The 21,263-nt window shown below is 43.2% G+C and overlaps 2 protein-coding genes across 5 annotated transcripts in view; both read right to left on the minus strand.

The window, feature by feature from the left end:
• Window positions 1–9,159, minus strand: part of LOC137342213 (transmembrane protein 248-like) — a 36,148-nt gene extending 26,989 nt beyond the window's left edge. For 3 of the 4 annotated variants that reach the window (XM_068005995.1, XM_068005993.1, XM_068005996.1), the window contains exon 1: window positions 9,057–9,159. The gene's annotated coding sequence lies outside the window, so the exon portion shown is untranslated. Of the gene's footprint in view, window positions 1–4,083; window positions 4,312–9,056 lie in introns of all 4 variants that reach the window. The other variant, XM_068005994.1, reaches the window with a different exon arrangement.
• A 4,116-nt stretch (window positions 9,160–13,275) lies between these two features.
• Window positions 13,276–19,165, minus strand: rpl6 (ribosomal protein L6). The gene is made up of 6 exons (XM_068005997.1): window positions 18,973–19,165; window positions 18,614–18,712; window positions 17,583–17,726; window positions 17,294–17,342; window positions 16,405–16,589; window positions 13,276–13,472 (listed from the first exon to the last, which is right to left on the minus strand). The coding sequence occupies exons 1-6, from the start codon at window positions 19,144–19,146 to the stop codon at window positions 13,320–13,322; spliced, it is 804 nt and encodes a 267-aa protein (XP_067862098.1). The 5' UTR covers window positions 19,147–19,165; the 3' UTR covers window positions 13,276–13,319.
• Window positions 19,166–21,263: the final 2,098 nt, after the last annotated feature.

Raw genomic sequence — 21,263 nt, forward strand, 5'->3', positions numbered from 1 at the left:
ATAGGCCCATTCTAATCAATCTCTCCTCATAGGACAACTCTCTCATCCCAGGAATCAATTAGTGAATCTTTGTTGCACCCCCTCTAAGGCAAGTATATCCTTCCTTAGGTAAGGAAACCAAAACTGTACACAGTACTCCAGATGTGGTCTCACTAGAGCCCTTTTTAATTGCAGCAACACCTCCTCACTCTTATACTCCAAACCCATTGCAATAAAGGCTAACATACCATTTGCCTTCCTAATTGCTTGTTGTACCTCATGTTAACTTTGTGATTTGTGTACAAGGACACCCAAATCCCTCTGACTACCAACATTTCTTAGTCCCTCACCTTTTAAAAAATATTCTGTTTTTCTATTCTTCCTACCAAAGTGAATAAACTCACATTTCCCCACATTATACTCCATCTGCCACCTTGTCGCCCACTCACTTAACCTGTCTACAACCTGTCACTTTCCCACCTATCTTTGTATCGTCAGCAAACTTGGATACATTACACTCAGTCCCCTCATCTAAGTCATTGATATATATTGTAAACAGCTGAGGCCCCAGCACTGATCCTTGCAGGACCCCACTAGTTACAACCTGCCTACCCGAAAATGATCCGTTTATTCCTACTCTCTGTGTTCCATCCGTTAACCAATCCTCAATCCATGCTGATATATTACCCCCAATCCCATGAGTCCTAATCTTGTGTAACACCTTAAATAATTTAATTTAATTTTGTAACCTGGATATTTTATCTGTTTAAAAATGTACAAAAATATTTAACAGCTTTAAAAAAAATAACTCTTTGCATGCAGTATCAGGATCAAGCAGTCCCAAGTCAGACACAGCCCAGATTAGAAACAAAATAAAGCTCCCTCAACTCTGTCCAAGAATGTGCTTTGAGCTACAGAACAGCACCACCTATTGCATCATTATGACAATTCCGTTTCACCACACTGGTCGATTTAATGCCAAATTATGACAAAACATATATGAATAAGACAGGAGCACACAAATATTATTGAACTCTAAAGTATAGCTGTGAATAAGGTTGATAACCTCCTTACCACAAGGACCCTAGGAATTGGGGTATGTCTGCACAAATTCAATTTGCACAAGATGCTTACAGCCAGTTGAAGGTACTTTTTCAACCCATGACTAACCCAGGATTCGATCTGCGGAAGGGAAAAATGCTAATCTTCTGCCCGTTTCAGTTCTCATACACAATCAATATTTTTTTTAAAGTAAGCGACTTCCTGTGGCATTGTTTGGAGCACAGTTTAAATGTTTAGATGCTAACCTGGCTACTTCTCAGATTCTCTAGATTGGTAACTACTTGGCTCCTCTCACTGTTATCTCAACAACTTCACCGGGATATCGCAAGTTCAAAAAAGCAGAAAACACCTAGGTTTCTTACTCCTTTTTCTATGCCATTTTAAGATTTTATCGTCGTCGTTCATCATTCAATATCGAAAAAGGCAGCCAGAATATCATCTGAACTCTTGCAGCGAGTTCTTTGGTGACCGATGAGATCTATTCTTGCTTGGAATGGGTGTCCGCAGATCGAACAATGGATCACCTGGAAACACCAGGTTGGGAATTTTGATTTTTCAAGCGAGACTTCCTCAGCCGGCGTTTACGTTCAGCATCAGCAATGCAACAGGCCTAATAGTAGGAGGTGCCTTCCTGGATGGTTTTTCGCTATGCTTTCTTATCTTGAGCAAGTTGTTCCCACTTATGGATGTCTATTTGGCACTGTTTCAGAGTAGCTTTTAAGCAGTCTTTATATCTCTTTTGCTGACCACCACGAAATCACTTCCCAGTTGTCAATCTTCGGGATTCGTTCAGCAGATATTCGCATGGTCATGTGGTGCGAATGTCCGATGAACGAAAGATTGTATAAAACAACAGCAAACCATACCTGAACAAAGTGTGACAGACAGGCAGGCAGGCAGACAGACAGACAGAGATAATGTTGTATCAATTGATTTTTTTATTTGTTCAAGGGATGTGGCCGTCGCTGGCAAGGCCAGCATTTATTGCCCATCCCTATTTGCCCTTGAGAAGGTGGTGGTGAGCTGCCTTCTTGAACTGCTGCAGTGAAGGTTCTCCCATAGTGCTGTTAGGTAGGGAGTTCCAGGATTTTGACCCAGCGACGATGAAGGAACGGCGATATATTTCCAAGTCAGGATGGTGTGTGACTTGGAGGGGAACGTGCAGGTGGAGTTGTTCCCATGTGCCAGCTGCCCTTGTCCTTCCAGGTGGTAGAGGTCGCGGGTTTGGGAGGTGCTGTCGAAGAAGCCTTGGCAAGTTGCTGCAGTGCACACTGCAGCCATGGTGTGCCGGTGGTGAAGGGAGTGAATGTTTAGGGTGGTGGATGGGGTGCCAATCAAGCGGGCTGCTTTGTCCTGGATGGTGTCGAGCTTCTTGAGTGTTGTTGGAGCTGCACTCATCCAGGCAAGTGGAAAGTATTCTATCACACTCCTGACCTGTGCCTTGTGGATGGTGGTAAGGCTTTGGGGAGTCAGGAGGTGAGTCACTCGCCGCAGAATACCCAGCCTCTGACCTGCTCTTGTAGCCACAGTATTTATGCGGCTGGTCCAGTTAAGTTTCTGGTCAATGGTGACCCCCAGGATGTTGATGGTGGGGGATTAGGCAACGGTAATGCCATTGAATGTCAAAGGGAGGTGGTTAGACTCTCTCTAGTTGGAGGTGGACATTGCCTGGCACTTGTCTGTTGCGAATGTTACTTGCCACTTATAAGCCCAAGCCTGGATGTTGTCCAGGTCTTGCTGCATGCGGGTACGGACTGCTTCATTATCTGAGGGGTTGCGAATGGAACTGAACACTGTGCAATCATCAGTGAACATTCCTATTTCTGACCTTATGATGGAGGGAAGGTCATTGATGAAGCCGCTGAAGATGGTTGGGCCTAGGACACCGCCTTGAGGAACTCTTGCAGCAATGTCCTGGGGCTGAGATGATTGGCCTCCAACAACCACTACCATCTTCCTTTGTGCTAGGTATGACTGCAGCCACTGGAGAGTTTTCCCCCTGATTCCCATTGACTTCAATTTTACTAGGGCTCCTTGGTGCCACTCTCGGTCAAATGCTGCTTTGATGTCAAGGGCAGTCACTCTCACCTCACCTCTGGAATTCAGCTCTTTTGTCCATGTTTGGACCAAGTCTGGAGGTCTGGAGCCGAGTGGTCCTGGCGGAACCCAAACTGAGCATCGGTGAGCAGGTTATTGGTGAGTAAGAGCCGCTTGATAGCACTGTCGATGACACCTTCCATCACTTTGCTGATGATTGAGAGTGGACTGATGGGGCAGTAATTGGCCGGTAAAATTTATGATTTTTGGCAAAGGTAGCAGAGTCAGATGACTGGATTAATTTTATCCATTGTGTTTCCTTCTCCAATTCTCATGACTTTCTCACTTTAGCTCCTCTTGTAGTCCCAGGACGACACCTGCTGTTACCTCTCCCAAGTGCCCATTCTTCATGTGCAAACTTGAACATTGGTGGACAGTTCCACTGTAGGCGACCACAACCAGGCATGCCCATCTGATGTTCCCACAGGTGCACTTCACAGCAGGATCACTGGCTAGTGATCTACCACAGAGAATCCTGGTCAACTAATTTAGGTTCTGGAAAATCACTTTTGGACTGATTAACTTGATTTCAGATCAAACTCACACCATACAGCAGTTTATCTATAGAATTTATCTTAACCATTGCCATATATAATGAGTTTAAACCCTCTTTATTCTACTCTGAAATTACCTGATCACTCTGAACCAGATGCAGACTTACCCTGATCGGCTTCTATCGTGATACATTAAGTGAGATACACTCTAACACAACAACAGTTTTGCTACTGTTTACATGAATGAAATGTCTCCATGAAATTAAATTTTGTGCAAAACTACAAGGAGCCTCAGATTGCATGGAATATTTTTCCATTATTTCCCAATTCACAGTAGAAGTTGGATGTGCAAAAATCAAGAAAAGGCAGGGTGGGGAGATTATCAGGGAAACCTGTATGACTTAAAGTAAATATAACCGGGGCAACCATTTCAATAAAACTACCTACTCACTGCAGTTATGCCACGTCCAATGCTGCAACCAGATTCTCTCCCGTCCAACCTCAAGGATGGCAACAGAGATTTTGGCACTACCAGAGAAGGGGCATGGTGGAAAGTGTGCACCCAGGGCCTCAGGGTCAGGAATCAGAGAAGGAGGAGGCAGCAGGCAGTACTGAAAGAACTGCCTATCTTGGAGATCCAGTTGGGAGGTCTGAGGTTAGCAGCTTGGAAAAACTCAATCTGAGGTAAATAAATTGAATAGGTAAGTTGAATTGTGCACAAAAGTGTGACAGAATAGCCCGATAAACAGACATGGTGGAAACAGCTTGAAAGGAGGAAGTAACTGTTACTTGAAATGAATAAAAACGAAACAACCAGCTGTGTTTTCCATCCTAATTTGAGCATTACATTTCATGCAAATTTTTTGACATTGATTGACTCAAATTTCACCTTAATTAAAAAAGATCATGGGTTTTCATTTTATCTAGGTTAGGGGTGAACATATCACAATTATTAAAATAGGGGTTTATACTGTTTTTCTTAAAACTCAAAGCTCACTCAAATTTTCCAATTTTATTGAAATGAGATGCACAAAATTCCTTCTCAATGCCACAATGACTTTGATAATGTTATTTCATAATTATAACACAAGTGATAAGATCAGCACAGTGAAATATGAAGTTATGTCATCAACAACCAAAAAGTAAAATTCTCAATTTCTTTACAGCTTGTTCTTGGTTTGAAAAGGTTACCGTCTTCACAAAATTATTTCATACAATTATAAAAGATTTGCCAAGGAAATTTGGTGAATGCACTATTTATATCACTCTGAAATCATTTGCAAATAGTCACGTTTGTAAATAAGGGAAAAAACTATGTGAAACTTTTTCATCTATCAACTAGACAACTTGCATTTATTATATGTCTTTAACATAGGAAGCATCCCAAGACATTTCACAGAATAGGTATAAGCAGAATAGATGAAGACCTGGGAGAAATTAGGAGGGGTGACCAAAGCTTGATCAAATAGATAGATCTTGAGGAGGTCTTTGAAGGAGGTAGAGAAGTTTAACTAGGAAGCTTCAAAGAATAAGAACGAGTTGACAAAGCTTTTCCACAGATGGCGAGGCAATGCACAAGTGGCCAGAAGGGTAGTGGGCCGGAAGATATTGCAAAGAAAGGTTGGGGCAAGACCCTGGAGAGAGTTATAGATGAAAGGATTATAAATGTAACGTATTGGGGCCTGAGAGACAATGTAGGTGAACAAGGATAGGGTGATAGATGAGTGGGTCTTGGTGCAGGACAGGATACCTGCAGCAGAGCTTTGGACAAGTTATAGAGGGAGGAGGATGGGGGCCAGCAAGGAGAGCATTCGAATAGCAGAGTCTGGAAGTGACAACGGCATATAAATAAGTTTCAGCAGCTGAAGGTAGGGACGGACAAGGGACAATATTGCAGAGGTGGAAATAAGCAGTCTTTGTGATGGAGAGGAAATGAGGGCTGAAGCTCAACTGAAAGTCAAACACGACGCGATGATTACAAACTATCTGTTTCAGCGTGCTTTAGGCTGAGAGTGTGGAAAGGAATCCGTTCCAAGGGAGAAGAGATTGTGGCGGAAGTAGAAGACAATGGCTTCAGTCTTCCCAATGGTGAGCTGGAGTAAGACTTGAAATCAGATAGGCAGCCTGACGGCATTGAGAGGTCAATAGAAGTGGTGAAGTACAGCTGGGTATCTGCATACATGTGAAACTGATACCGTCCCTGTGGATGATATTGTTGAGAGAAGAGGAGGGTCCACGGACAGATCCTTGGGGAACCCCAGAGTTGACATTGTGGGCAAGGAAAAGAAACCATTGCTGGAGATGCACTGGCTGCATTCAGGCAGTTCAATGGAGATATATGACAGAAGAGAGGGTTGGGAGGAGGATGGCATTGTCAACCCTACTAAAAGTTGCCAAAAGTTGAGGTAGATGAGGGTAAAGCACCAAGGTCACAGTCAAAGAGCAAGAAAGGAAGTTTGGAGAGAGCAGTCATTGAAACATATAAATTCTGAGGGGGCTTGACAGGGTAGATGCTGAGAGGTTGTTTCCCCTGGCTGGGGTGCCTAGAACTAGGAGGCATAGTCAGGGGATAAGGGTCAGCCTTTTAAGAGTGAGATGGGGAGGAATTTCTTCATGCAAAGGGTTGTGAATCTTTGGAATTCTCTACCCCAAAGAGCTGTAGATACTGAGTCATTGAGTATATTCAAATGTAAGGAATCTTACAACACCAGGTTATAGTCCAACAGTTTTATTTGAAAATCACAAGCTTTCGGAGGCTTTCTTCTTCGTCAAGTGAGTGTCGAGATTCATTGAAAATTACTGCATATATAGTCATAGAACAATGCCTGGTGATTACAGTCATGATGTGGAGATGCCGGTGATGGACTGGGGTTGACAATTGTAAACAATTTTACAACACCAAGTTATAGTCCAGCAATTTTATTTTAAATTCACAAGCTTTCGGAGACTTCCTCCTTCCTCAGGTAAATGTTCAGGAGCTCCTTGAAGCCTACGCATTTATACATATAGAACAATACATGGTGTTTACAGACTGCCCCTGCAACTGCCCGTTGCCAAGGCAATCACCGTGTTCAGACAGAGAGGTGTCACCTGCAGAACCCCCGAATACACATTCAACAAAAAAACAAACAGGAAAACGCTGCGACAACGGATGAACGGACACCGCGCAACAATCGCCAAACAGGAGGGTTCCCTCCCAGTCGGGGAACACTTCAGCAGTCATGGACATTCATCCACCGACCTTCGGGTAAGCGTACTCCAAGGCGGCCTTCGAGACACACGACAACGCAAAATCGTCGAGCAGAAATTGATAGCCAAGTTCCGCACCCTTGAGGACGGCCTCAACCGGGATCTTGGGTTCATGTCACGCTACACGTTACCCCACCAGCGAACAAATGTTATCTGTTTTTAATATAATGGGTCATTTGCTGGCTTTCTCTGCCTTCCGGATGTTTCTGCCTCTCTCTGTTTTTTTTTCCTGTTTGTTTTTTTGTTGAATGTGTATTCGGGGGTTCTGCAGGTGACACCTCTCTGTCTGAACACGGTGATTGCCTTGGCAACGGGCAGTTGCAGGGGCAGTCTGTAAACACCATGTATTGTTCTATATGTATAAATGCGTAGGCTTCAAGGAGCTCCTGAACATTTACCTGAGGAAGGAGGAAGTCTCCGAAAGCTTGTGAATTTAAAATAAAATTGCTGGACTATAACTTGGTGTTGTAAAATTGTTTACAATGGTGATTACAGATAATCTTTCCAACTGCCCGTTATCAAGGCCATCAAATTAATTGAATAGTGTTCAGACAGAGAAACCTTAGATACCCCAGACAACTGAATATACAAACGGCCAGAACCAAAGAAAGAGAGGGAGAGAGAGAGAGAAACATCCAAAAGGAAGAGAAAGAGAGAGAATGACCAGTTGTATTAAAAACAGATAACTTTTTCCCCCCCTGGTGGGGTTACATGTAGCGCGACATGAACCCAAGATCCCGGTTGAGGCCGTCCTCATGGGTGCGGAACTTGGCTATCAATTTCTGCTCGACGATTTTGCGTTGTCTTGTGTCTCGAAGGCCGCCTTGGAGAACGCTTACCCGAAGATCGGTGGCTGAATGTCCTTGACTGCTGAAGTGTTCCCCGACTGGGAGGGAACCCTCCTGTCTGGCGACTGTTGCGTGGTGTCCGTCCAGTGGCGAGACCATGCAGACACAAGACAACGGATGAACGGACACCGCGCAACAATCGCCAGACAGGAGGGTTCCCTCCCAGTCGGGGAACACTTCAGCAGTCAAGGACATTCAGCCACCGATCTTCGGGTAAGCGTTCTCCAAGGCGGCCTTCGAGACACAAGACAACGCAAAATCGTCGAGCAGAAATTGATAGCCAAGTTCCGCACCCATGAGGACGGCCTCAACCTGGATCTTGGGTTCATGTCGCGCTACACGTAACCCCACCAGGTGGAAAAAAAGTTATCTGTTTTTAATACAACTGGTCATTCTCTCTCTTTCTCTTCCTTTCGGATGTTTCTCTCTCTCTCTCCCTCTCTTTCTTTGGTTCTGGCCGTTTGTATATTCAGTTGTCTGGGGTATCTAAGGTTTCTCTGTCTGAACACTATTCAATTAATTTGATGGCCTTGATAACGGGCAGTTGGAAAGATTATCTGTAATCACCAGGCATTGTTCTATGACTATATATGCGGTAATTTTCAATGAATCTCGACACTCACCTGACGAAGGAGAAAGCCTCCGAAAGCTTGTGATTTTCAAATAAAACTGTTGGACTATAACCTGGTGGTGTAAGATTCCTTACATTTGTACACCCCAGTCCATCACCAGCATCTCCACATCAGGAGTATATTCAAGGCTGAGATTTTTGGACTCTAGGGGAATCAATGGATATGGGGATCCGGCAGGAAAGTGGAGCTGAGGTCAAAGATCAGCCCTGATCTTATTGAATGACGGAGCAGGCACGAGAGGCTGTACGGCCTACTCCTATTTCTTATGTTCTTAGACGGTTCGAGGATGGGTATTTTGAGAAGTGGGCTGACAGACGATTGACAATATCAGCTAGCATAGAGCCCAGGAAGGTGAGGAGAGTTGGAGGGAGGAGATCGCTCCCAGAAATTGGTTCCCCGAACGCTAATGTTTCGCACAAAAACGGGCGATAATTTCTCCCCTCTGTTTCGAGTGCAGTCTGCATCTAATCAATTTAAAATCTAACAGCGGAGCGAGCGTCTGTCACCAGGCAGGGCCCCGCATCCAGGCCCAGGCTCCTCCAGCTTTCACCGCCGGGTCTGAAATCTGTATCGTTTCTTTGAGTAAAACGCCCCGTCTGAAGAGAACACAAAGGGACACGTCTCCTCACTGAAGTTTTGGGTTTTCTTACTTCTGTAGTTCGGCTACTGAACGCCCCGCCCGCCAAGTCACTCACCTCAGGCGCTGCGCCATCAAACCCCGCCTGCCGTCGTGGCGGATCGCTCCGCCTTGCTGCAAAACACCGGATATTGCGACTGGTCACCAGCGGGGCACGTGGCTCACAACCTAGAGCGTGCTAATAGCAGGCAGAGAGGGTCAGTCGGTGCAGTGAGACCATTGCCAGGGCAGAGAGGGTCAGTCGGTGCAGTGAGACCATTGCCAGGCAGAGAGGGTCAGTCGGTGCAGTGAGACCATTGCCAGGGCAGAGAGGGTCAGTCGGTGCAGTGAGACCATTGCCAGGCAGAGAGGGTCAGTCGGTGCAGTGAGACCATTGTGGGCAGTGGATCTCTCAGTTCAGTCCACAATGTTAACCAGTCTTTTCTATTTCAGAAGCTACATTATATGTGTATTTCCAGCAATTTGTTTTTATTTGACTTTTCTGGGTGGTCATCTGTAAAGTTGCTCAGATATTACACATTTAGCTGGGAACAATGATTTGTAGCATTTAGGGCTGCTTTTATATTGATCTTAATTTGGATTCTGGGAGACTAGCATCCATGATCCAGCTCCTGACGTTTACACTGCTAAATCTATCTCATCCTAGCAGCAGACTTGTAAAGCCAGCATAAAGATGGCAGTGACTATCTTTGGTCTGAGAAAGGGAGACAGACCCAGAATCAAGATGTAAGTGTTAATGGCAGTTTGAGATGTACAAAGCATCTACCATACAAATAGTGGTCATCTTGTCCAAAATGAAAGTTACAAATTACAGATCTGTTTTTACATTCTAACATCTTGTTCATTGTCCCAGTACAGATTGAGGCATACAGAATCTATGTCTAAACAGTTCTTTCGTGCTTTGGAACTACTTTGTATTCAGTAAAAATGCTTCCTTTGACTCTTATGCAAGGGCCAGGAACAAGCTGTGGGGTTTAGCAAAAAAGGAATTATGGTCTTAGCCTACATCCATCTATCACTCAGAAACCTGGAGTAGTCATCTCTCTGATTAAGCAGTCAGCTATGAGTAAGCCTGTAACACAGCATTTGACTTTGACATGCAGAATATCAAGGTAGCTGGTACATCATAAACCGTCAAGCATAAGTTGTTCCTCTATGCTGAAACTAGCATTCATTGTATAATTGATGTGGAACAGGCTTGGCATAACATCCACAGGCTAGCTATAAGCTTACCTACTCGGATCCAGGATTCGGTGTCTATTGGGATTGCAGAGACAAGCAGTTGCCCTCGAAATAGAGGAACCACCATTCAATACTGTAGGATGTATGGCTATGCTTTGGTTAAGATAGTGAAAATGCATTCACATATTATGATGAGTTGTGCTCTCAAATTTCTGATATCCACGTGATGACTCAGACCTGCACGTGTTGGTCATCTAATGACTAAAGTTCTTTGCGATCAAGTTGATGTTAGATGACACAGCTGACAATGAAAGATTTAGAACGGAATCAACCCTCAGTAGCAATGACAGATCTTACTACAGGTAGGCTCAATCATTCCATGTCCCACTAGTGATCCTTAATGAGGTGGTAAGCAGGGTCTCTTTGGGATGAAGCAAAGATGATGTATTTGTCAATGGAAGATCAATACCAAGTCAATCTTCTATGGCAGACTTAGTAATTGAACATATGGGCAAGGTAAGGATAAAGTATTCTAGGGGACTGTTGATTTATACACCAATCTTGCTCACTAATGGGATCTGGATCTGGAGCAACAGACCCATGACTGGGTTTCTTTCGACATGGTTCAAGATAATCTTGCAAGCCAATCCCCTAATGGGTAGTGGCCTCACTGGGCATGCAGCAGAAAGCTTACAAGTGCTCCATTGTGGTTAAGCTGCAGTTTTAGATGGTTACACAACAGTACACTTGCATATCTCCACCCCCCCAAATGTCTTGGCTTATCAACCTGTGCCTAATCCCTCTAGATTTATGTAAGTGGGGTGGATGTGTCCCTATGTAGGGGAGTACACTCCATAATCAAGTAAACAAAATCTTGTGTCGATTAGTTGGCGACTCAGCCATACTATTGTGTTTGCATGTCTCTCAGCTGACTACAAAAATGAATACCATACTTTGGGGTATGTATTGGATTGCTATGGGCAAATATCCACTTAAATGTCATTCTGCTCAGAGAAAGGATAAGTTTCTTCAATGGCTCCATGACATGAAGGTATTTACCAGCTGAAAGTAGATTTATAATATCAAATACCCCTGCTATATTTGGAATATTTTTGAAAATGTAATTTCCCCTCTGATCATGTCAACATTTTCCATTATAAATTACATCTGTACAACCTGATCCAATTATTCTCCACCCTCAAATTCTGCTTGAACTGAAGACTGTACTTGGTCTTGACTCCCACAGATTGACTAGTTGCAATAAATTTTAAACTGCTTTAAAAAGCAAAAATAGTTTTCCAATACAATGACAAACTTCCAAGTCATGTGTATATTTCTCTAACTATGCCAGTGATTTATTTTAAGGCTCAGCTTTATGATGAAATAATTAGTTCCACAAAAATTAACATCCCAACCCAGTAACAGCTGAAATTTCCTACGACAGTGGAAAACAAACTCAGTTATGTAGCACCAGCATTCCGGCCATTTTTATGAATCATATTTTAAATCCAATACTTCAAAGAAAGAACTGTACTTTTGGCAAGCATGTGGGAGTGGCTTAGGGAGTAGGTTTCACTGGCAGGAGTTTTGAGCCTGGCTAACCTAAGGTGCATTCATATGCAAACGGACATTTTACACTGAAACTGGGTGGAAAGGAACCCAGGCCGATTGATGTCATCACCATTTAACATGATTATTGGAAACAATACCCAAAGAGGTAACTCAGACACTCAGTCCCAACTTAAACTGGTGGAAGGCAGATTGCTGGGCGATTGTCTTCCAGGAGAGAAGCAAGTTATGCAAGATCGGCTTGATATCGAAACCCATTACCTGCTAATGGGGGCCATCAACTCAGGAAACGACAGACGCCCAGTAATCAGCACCCATAGTCTCTCCAGCTGCAAGGCCTGGAAGCGGGAACACAAAATAGCATTTTTCACAAAGATTTCAAAGATTATGAGTCACTCCAGGCCACCGGGGAGGGGGGGGGTGTCCAGACAGATCACCTGAGTCAATACGTCGATCAGTATTGGCGGGAGAAAAGGTGAATGGTTTCTGGCTCGGCTCTGTTCTCCTTGGCATTAATCTACAGCGAGTCTCCCGAGTGGGGCTCAGCTCAATTCAACATAACATGCTCTTCATTCCTCATCAACAGACCTCAACTCAAACTGGAACCTGGATACTGTGTCGGCGGTACGGGACCAGGACCGAGATGTGCAGGAAGAAGCTGCAAGCAACAACGGGCAATCGGGGTGAGCATATTGCCTGCGCCTACACATCCACAAGACCACTTAGCTGTGTGAGGGGGTGTCTGTAAGTCCCAACCAAACCTTAGAGGGTTTTAGTGCTGGGGGTGGGGGCGTCCTGTGTTAAGTTTATTTCATGGGAGGGTTCCCTTATTAGGCTGGGGTAATTTAGCATGGTACAGCTTATTGGACAAGCCAGGGTTGTACTGTTTACTAGTGTTATTGTTAATCTTATTAAACACAATACGGTTGAGCCTGAAAACATGTCAGAGTCTGATTTGTCCTTATAATCCCTATCGTTCCAGAACTTAAAGGTGTGTTTTTGGTACGCCCAAGAAAACCACTTACAGTTAAAAGCAAATAATGGATACAATGCTGTTGCCCATTTTGTAAACCACATATGCATTTACCCATGTGGTTTATGGCAGTGTTCAAGTTTCTTATTTCTATGGATTGCTTACGTGCACCATGGAGCCTTAGGGGCCAATTTTTTTTAAAAATCCATGCTCGTTCTAATTTAGGTATATTTAATCTGCAGATACTAAACAAATCTTGGTGTTCGGATTTAGGCTTTATCCAACAACGAGGCAACTTTACAACAGCCCTTTGCAACCCTCCAGCCTCAAGAAATTCAAATGGAGCAAATAAGAAATACCAGCACAAATAGCAGTGGGGGAAAAGTGGCTCACAGTTGGCTTTGGTTTATGCTTCCTTGGATCCTCAACAGCATCTTCCACAGCAAACATCTGGTGTAAAAATAAAACTAAGCTTTTAAGTTTTAAAAAAAAAAATCTATAAAACATTTTCACTTTTGAATCCTGTAATTAGAAACATAATAGGAGGCAGCACTGTTCAAATCCCAGTTTTAATAAATGACACTTTTTACAGCTTGTTTAGAATACCAATTTATGTGGGTAAACGCCCTTAGACAGAGAGAATGTGCAGCGGAGGTAGCCACGGAGCTGTGGGGTCTGTCTGATAATGGGCAGGAGTTGGGAATCCACAGCCTTCTGGTCTTCCTTCCGCTGTTCTGTTAGCTGATATTTCTGTGAATAGAGAAGAGTGCAAAGATGAGTCGGAGCAAAATTTGACGTGGAATCACTGGAATTTCATAAAGTAATCACACATCTGGAACAATGGGACATTCATCTGTTCTGTCAACTATTTCAATAGCATTATGGAGAGAGTGAAATTTCTGTACGATATCCACTATAACAGAACATCTAGCAGCTGTTATAGATGTTAGCCATCCAAATGTTGAGAGCATTTTGAGCCATAAGGCGAAGTATTTGTAATTACCATTTCTGCTGCAATTTGAGGTGATTAACTGAGTTATCGCTTTAAAATGTGTTGACTTAAGTGCAACTTTTTCTTAAGCACATTGGTACCAGTGCATTAAACATGTCTAGCATCAACACTGTCAGTTTTTGCCAAATACTGTAGAATGGGTTAATTCCTCAAAAACTATCGCAATATTCACTGCATGAACCCCACAAAACTACTGCAAAGTATATGTTCATAGAAAGGTTACAGCACGAGGCCATTCGGCCCATTGAGTCCACGCCGGCTCTATGAAACAGCAATCCAGCTAGTCCCTATGTTGTATTAAACGGTAAAATCTGCAGTCATGATCCACAGGCTCAACAGCACTTGAACCAGTAGCTAAGTACTAGTATTCTGCATTTCTTTGGTCACCTGAACACACAGACAAGATTACCAGCACGCCCTGCACGTTAAACAGGCTCTTGATTAAAATCAAAGGGCTGGTGAGGCAGAGAAACATACCAGCAGACTGTAACAAATAACCCTAGTTTGTAAGACCAGGGATCCAGGACCTAAAGTGAATTTTTGTTGTGCTTAAATCCCGGGACAATATATGCAGTAATTTCCATTATACAGATTCCCTAAATCAGCAATGAAGGAGACCCTTTCAAGAAAAAGGTTAAATTGATGTAAGACACTTGTACTAAAAGGAATCCCTGTATAGCACACTAATTATAAAGAAAAAACTTGTATTTTATATAGTGTCTTTCATGACCTCAGGATATCCCAAAGGTCTTCAGCTACCGAAGTACCCTTTGAAATGTTGTAATATAGGGAAATACAGCAGCCAATCTGCACATGGCAAGATTCCACAATGAAATAAGTGATCAGATAATCTATTTTTAAAAAAGTTAGTTGAGGGATAAATGTTGACCAGAACATGAAGAACTCCCCTGCTCATCTTCAAATAGTGCCTGGGATCTTTTATGGCCACCTGAGAGGGGGGACGGGGCTTTGGCTTAACGGCTCATTCGAAACACTCCAGTGAAGTGTCAGCCCAATTATGTGCTCAAGGCTCTGGAGCAGGGCCTGAACCCACGACCTTCTGTATTAGAAAATCAAGATGGTACTACTGAACTAAGGCTGAAACTACATCTGTGAAAGACACACAAAACTCTTGTTCTAATTGTGAAAAATATAATATGCAGCTTCCAAGGGAACTAAAATACAATCAATCCTCCAACCCAAGGTATACAGAAATGGTCTGCCTTTGATTTACCATCAGCAGGACCCATCTAAATCTGCAGTGAGTCTACCTGTCTAGAAACATATCACCAATTCAAGTGCTCCTCTTCTGCAAGACATTCATTTTTATGCTGGTGACAATTCCAGATACACATCATCCCCGATCTACCATTCTCAAACCACACAACTATGTGAAACACTGGGATTAATCACAGTGCCTTTGTAAGTCAATAAAAGCCCCACAGTAAGTCTCATGGAGAACAGACTACTCAATGGGATAAGACAGCTGTTACTATAGCAAGCAGAAATTGTGCCACATCATTGTTGGAGTCAACTTCTGACACAGAGTGTAGCTTGCATCCCCCCCCCTCCCCCCAGTAGGAGCCATATCAGGTACCTGCACCGCCCAATTACAAAAACAAACTGACTCTATCTTCCTATCGGTTGGTTGAGAATGAGAAAACAAAACAGCCAATGCCCGCTCTTAAATCACTTGCCAGCAACCCTTGCTTGAAAGCACGTGTTTGTGGATGCCAGGCAAGGACAAAAGCAGATTTGGTTGTGATACCCAACACACTGTCCACGCTCACAAAATGGCCAAGTTCAGAGGACCATATACATGGAGCTACACACCAGCATGTATCACCTTTAGGAAAGAAGTTCTGGGAAGGGGAGAAAAGCCCATATGGGCTTCTACAAGCAGCTTTTGAGGAATCTAAGTCGTATTTCAAATAATCATTCCCTTTTACTGCAAGTAATTCACCTGAAGGTACAACTGACGATTAAGCCGTCCAGCAAATGTGCATTATAGACCAATTTAATATACAATCTATAAAGAAAGTTTGTGTCCACCCATCCCGTGTCTTGTTCCCCCGCCATCATGTGCCGTGCCACGGATAGTCCCCAGAAAATCCTGGAAATTTGCTGTAATCATTTAATAAAAATGGTCCTAATCATAAAACAGACAGGATGTGATCCAAAATATCAGCAAAAGTTCCAGAATCCCATGCAATAAAAGCAGAATTCAACTTTCAGTTACTGCAAGACAGTTGTCCTGATCAGGGAGTCTAGCAGCAAGACTTTAGTCTGTCATGCCACCTAACAAGGAGCAAGGTTGTACAACCTGGATTTGGGGCATGGCACCAAGATAAAGCACTGGGGCAATAAGCCACATCAGATTGCGTGCACCAAAGAGGTACTTAACCATATACAACTGCTACACTGCTACTGGTAGGAGGGGAGAGAGCAGCAAATAACCTGAAGCTTAGTCACTACCATATGCTCTCAAGACATAACGCCAAGCAACAACCCGAAGAGCATCAACAGGGCAAAAACAAAAACCCAGTCCATTTTCTCAATCAGGAAAGATTTGTAATGCAGGAAGCAATTGTGACCTGAACAGCCATCATGTACTACAAATGGCACAAGCGATCAAAGAGCTGAAGTACCAGAGCACAGTGCAGCATCTACCTCTTTCTCAGTGTCAAAGATCTCGCCCTCCTGGTGCTTGGGCCTGCGCAGCTTCTTCTTCTTGAAGTAGGAGTCAGTCAGATGCTTGGGGATTTTCATGGTAGACAGGTCAATCTTTGTGGACGTCGAGATGACAAATTTCTGGTGAACTCTACGCAGAGGGACACGGTTGAGAACCAGAGGGCCTACAACAAACGAGAGAATTCAGAAACAACCTAGAAAAGCAGATATGTCAACATGAAAAGCAAACTAGAAAAGGAACACAAAAACCAAGAAATGCCTTCTAACAAAGATAAATGCAAACACATCTTGGGAATATTTTAAATAATGTTGCAATGTGCCTCACTGCTGCTCCAGCATGCTGTACCACTGAGAGGCAGGATCCAGGTCTGGTCCCATGATTCCTCTCAGCAGTTCTGTATCTGTGTAATAAGATACACGGCAGACATCATTGGGAAGTAATAAGGACAAAAGTAATACTCAAAACAGAATGGAATCAAAACCATAACTTGCTGTGGGAAGGTCTGTTGGGGAGACATTATCTTTGCACCACTTCATATACAAAACGCAAAACATGCTGCAGGAAAATTTACTATTGTGGCAAAGGCTTTTTAAAGGGTAAAGCAGGGACACAATTAGATCACATGACTTAAGCTTGCAAAACGCCTTCCAAGTTGGCTTGCTTGTTTGCATAAATCCATTACATGGAAGTTGTAATTATGAACAAGAGTACATGCAAAATACCCCAGCCAAATAGAAGACAAGGGAAGAAACATGCCAGATGCAATATACAGTCAAGTATTTTTTTTTAAAATCCTATAGTTGTTCCCTCGGTCTCCTCTAACAGATGTAATTTAAGTGAAAACATCATTAAAGGAACTGTACTCACCAGTGACCAGCAGCAGGCCACTGTTGAGCTGCTTCAGGAAAAGCACACGCTGCAACGAAAAAGGAAAGTCAAAGTCAATCTTTATGGAAATGATTGCCTGCAAACTAATTTTTAAAAATGTATTATCCCAGACATTAAAAGGAAGAAAAGCCACATGTTAACAGTATTGTTTTCTTTTGCGCTCCATATGTAAACAGGAGCCTAACCCACCCATCTCTTTCACTGCAGTTGCAGACTTCAGCAAAAAGACAAGCACTGCTATTTGATTAGTTAATCCATAGACCCCCACCTTACACCTGTGACGGCCAGTTAGCAGGATAAGCACTGTCCCTGGGGTGATGGATGCACGCAGATGCCTCTTGTGCTGGCTGAAAGGTTTGTTACCGTGGCTAATCTTCTTGCGGGGGACATCTTCAGTGGGGTAATACCTTGGCTGTAAAAACAAACAAGACCAATATGCAGAAATATTATATTGTATAGTCACTAGTAGACAACTGCGTTCCATAAAATCTCACGGTGGTGATGTGTTTTTTGAAAAAATATAAAGGGATAGTTTTCATTCTGGTTGTGCTACTAAGTAACTTTGTTACTAAAAATTCAATTTAATATGGGTATGTACCATTCATTAACAAAAAGACACTGGAACTTTAGTGTTCTGACTTTCAGAATCTGACCCAAGTTTTTAAAAATAACGCCCCCCCCCCCCCCTCCGCTGAACTCTTCCCAATTCCTCACTGTTCCATGAGCATCACCTGCCCTGCAGTACCATACCTGAGCTATCATTCAGGTACAAGCCTCAGCATTGACAGCACCTGTCAGCAGATTCCATGACTGCAAGGAGCATCACATCCAAGTCTGATCCGGTCCTCATTTGCACATGTGCAGTCAACAGGGATTGCTAGATAGCAAACAGGAGTGGGAACCCTAATCCATTTCCTGCTCCCACTGCCCTAGCTAATTTAGGACATACCATGGATTGAACCCAAGATCTTCTTGATCTGTATGGCTCAGCTATTAACCAGATAAACTCACCATGTTATGGGGGGGGAACAGAACTACAGTTAACCTAACATTACACCACCGCACTACCAGGGCTGTCATTTGGAATCAGAACCCCTAGCAGCCAGGCAATTCCAACACAGAACTGCTGTAATAGCACATCAACCTCATTTGGAATAAAAGTCACTAGGGCACTGTAAAAATGCTCCCAGCATTACACAACACCTCAATTTAAAAAAACCACAAGGCTGAAATGAAATCTAAATTCTTCCCACCCAAGAACATTTAAAAAAATCTCAAAATAGGAGGGATTTGAGTTACCATTTTCCGGACTTTGACTACACGGCTACCACCATTTTTGTCTCCTCCAACAGGCTTAGTGATTGTAAAGGGCGTTTTTTCCTTCAGCTTCTTCTCGATCTGAAAAGGAATGATGCAAGCCGTTAACTTTTCCTTTTCTGTGATTTGTTCGATCACAAAACACGTAAAACCAACCTCCAGGATCAGCACCAATCAAATGTACAGAACTGCACACAAAGATCAAGCGTCCCAACAATTTAACTAAAATCCTTTTGGGCGTCAAGTTAAATGACTCCACTGCAGATTACTACACTGGTGTGCTTTATTCCACGGTACACTCCCAACTTTCAGAGCCCATTCAAGATCTGATTTCTCCTTACCTTGGTCTCAGGAGCCTTGTATTTGCGCTTGTACAGGGCTCTCCTAGCATACATGACAGAGCGGGAATATCTGCCAATGCCCCGGGCCAGCACAGGGTTGCGACTAGCATGGCGCCGCGGTTTCTTCTGTTCCTTTTTTTCATCTGCCATCGGTTCCTGTTTCTCTCCTGCCATCTGCCAAAGAGAGAAAACTTGGGCTTTAAAATAGGCATGCACAAAAAATAGTGACTTGAAGGCAGTGTATGCCAATGTGCCACCAGTACAATCAACAAATACGGTGAAATTTGGAATTTAAGTTCAGATGTGCAAAACAGACCCTTCTGGAGCATTCAATCAGTCCTGTGAGAAGCACTTAGTGATGAAAGATCGTGGGTATTTTGAAGGTTGAATACACCAAAACCAAACACCAATCACACACAACTGAGTAGCAAAGTCCCGAATTAACCAATTATCAATTGTCAGACAACCTGTCTTGAAAATTGCCATCTAAATAATTTTGAGGCCATAGGGAGAACAATTTGGAGAAGGAATGTGCATTGGCTTGCGGTGATCCACAGGGATGCTTAGATGCAACTTTCTGTCCTAGATTGTCAAGATGTGGAGATGCCGGTGATGGAATGGGGTTGACAAATGTAAAGAATCTTACAACACCAGGTTATAGTCCAACAATTTTATTTGAAAATCACAAGCTTTCGGAGATTACCTCCTTCGTCAGGTGAGTGACTAGATTGTCAATACAGAGGGTTGTCACTGCTTTGTTCATACAGCTTAGTATTTTATCAGTTAAATCCCACACATCATCTTCTCTATGCAGAAAGCACAAAGGAACCATTTCTCAGCCTAAAACATTTTATTGTGTATACTTCACCAAATAAAATTTAAAGTTGAGCATCTACAGAATATGGGGAGACATATTAGCAGGTACTACTCATCCAAGCAGTAAGGGAGAGATAAAATCAGAAAATGCTGCAAACATCCAGCAGGTCAGGTAATAAGATCTTTGTTCAGCAAATTGGCCACATAAGAATTCCAGTGTCAATTAGCATTGATTATTCAGCATGGAAAATGGAATGAAATAATTGTACATATTGGAAAGGGGAGCAGTTTACTATAGTTGATTAAAAATTGTAAGACTTGATACAGGGCACTCACATTCAGGATAGCTTATACCCTTCGCATTGGGAGCATTAAAGACATTAATATTTTAATGTTAAGGGCCAGTCCCCACGCGCAACAGTAGCACTGGCTAACCCCATGCAAGAAGACTCCCAGCCCCTGGCTGCTCCTACTTCCAGTCGCAGGCCTCTCCCTCACACACCGGTAACTCCTTTTCTACTCCACCCACCGAGATTTCTAGCATAACACATGGCTCAGAAACCGCCATTACACCGCTTCTCGCACCGTACCCTGCCGCTTCCCCCACTACCTCCAAAAAGAGCCCCACAAACATCACCATAAATCCTCCTTAACCACAAATATAGGCTAATCCGAACAGCTGACACTGCGCACCGCGCTTTCCGTGTGGTGCTAGATGTTAACAAAGCTTCCCAGCCCCGATGGAAACCGATGCTCTGTCCCATAGTTCGTAACAAAACTCCGCCATTCTTACCTTAAGTCAAAAGGAAGGGCCTAACATCCGGGGCACGGTGGTATAAGCGCCTCCGGGGTTACGTCACGCAACTTCCGGCAAGTGCCAAGTATTGGCTGCAAAGCATTGTGGGAGTTGTAGTCGCAGGCGTTAAACTGTACTGGTCTTAAAGTTAACCAAGTCTCATAGTACATTTCAGTATAGTCTGTATTAATTAAATATTTTTGATTAATTTTCAGCTTCAACATTAATATAAAAAAGTCATGGGACTAGGTGACGGGTTGGACTTGGACTTGGGACACCATCTTTTGCTTCTACGCCCTAGGGGTGAATCCACACCAGATAAATCACAGTGAAAAACTCGTCTGTTAAAGTCCAAGGTGAAATGAATTTGGGCACTATTGAGCATAAGCCTCGAACTAAACTAATCTTAATTAACTGCTGTAAACAATTTTACAACACCAAGTTATAGTCCAGCAATTTTATTTTAAATTCACAAGCTTTCGGAGGCTTCCTCCTTCCTCATTTACCTGAGGAAGGAGGAAGCCTCCGAAAGCTTGTGAATTTAAAATAAAATTGCTGGACTATAACTTGGTGTTGTAAAATTGTTTACAATTGTCAACCCCAGTCCATCACCGGCATCTCCACATCTTAATTAACTGCCTCAAGATCACAATATGACTTGTATGAGAAATGGAAAAAT

The sequence above is a fragment of the Heptranchias perlo genome, chromosome 25 (assembly GCF_035084215.1).
Source record: "Heptranchias perlo isolate sHepPer1 chromosome 25, sHepPer1.hap1, whole genome shotgun sequence".
NCBI lineage: Eukaryota > Metazoa > Chordata > Chondrichthyes > Hexanchiformes > Hexanchidae > Heptranchias > Heptranchias perlo.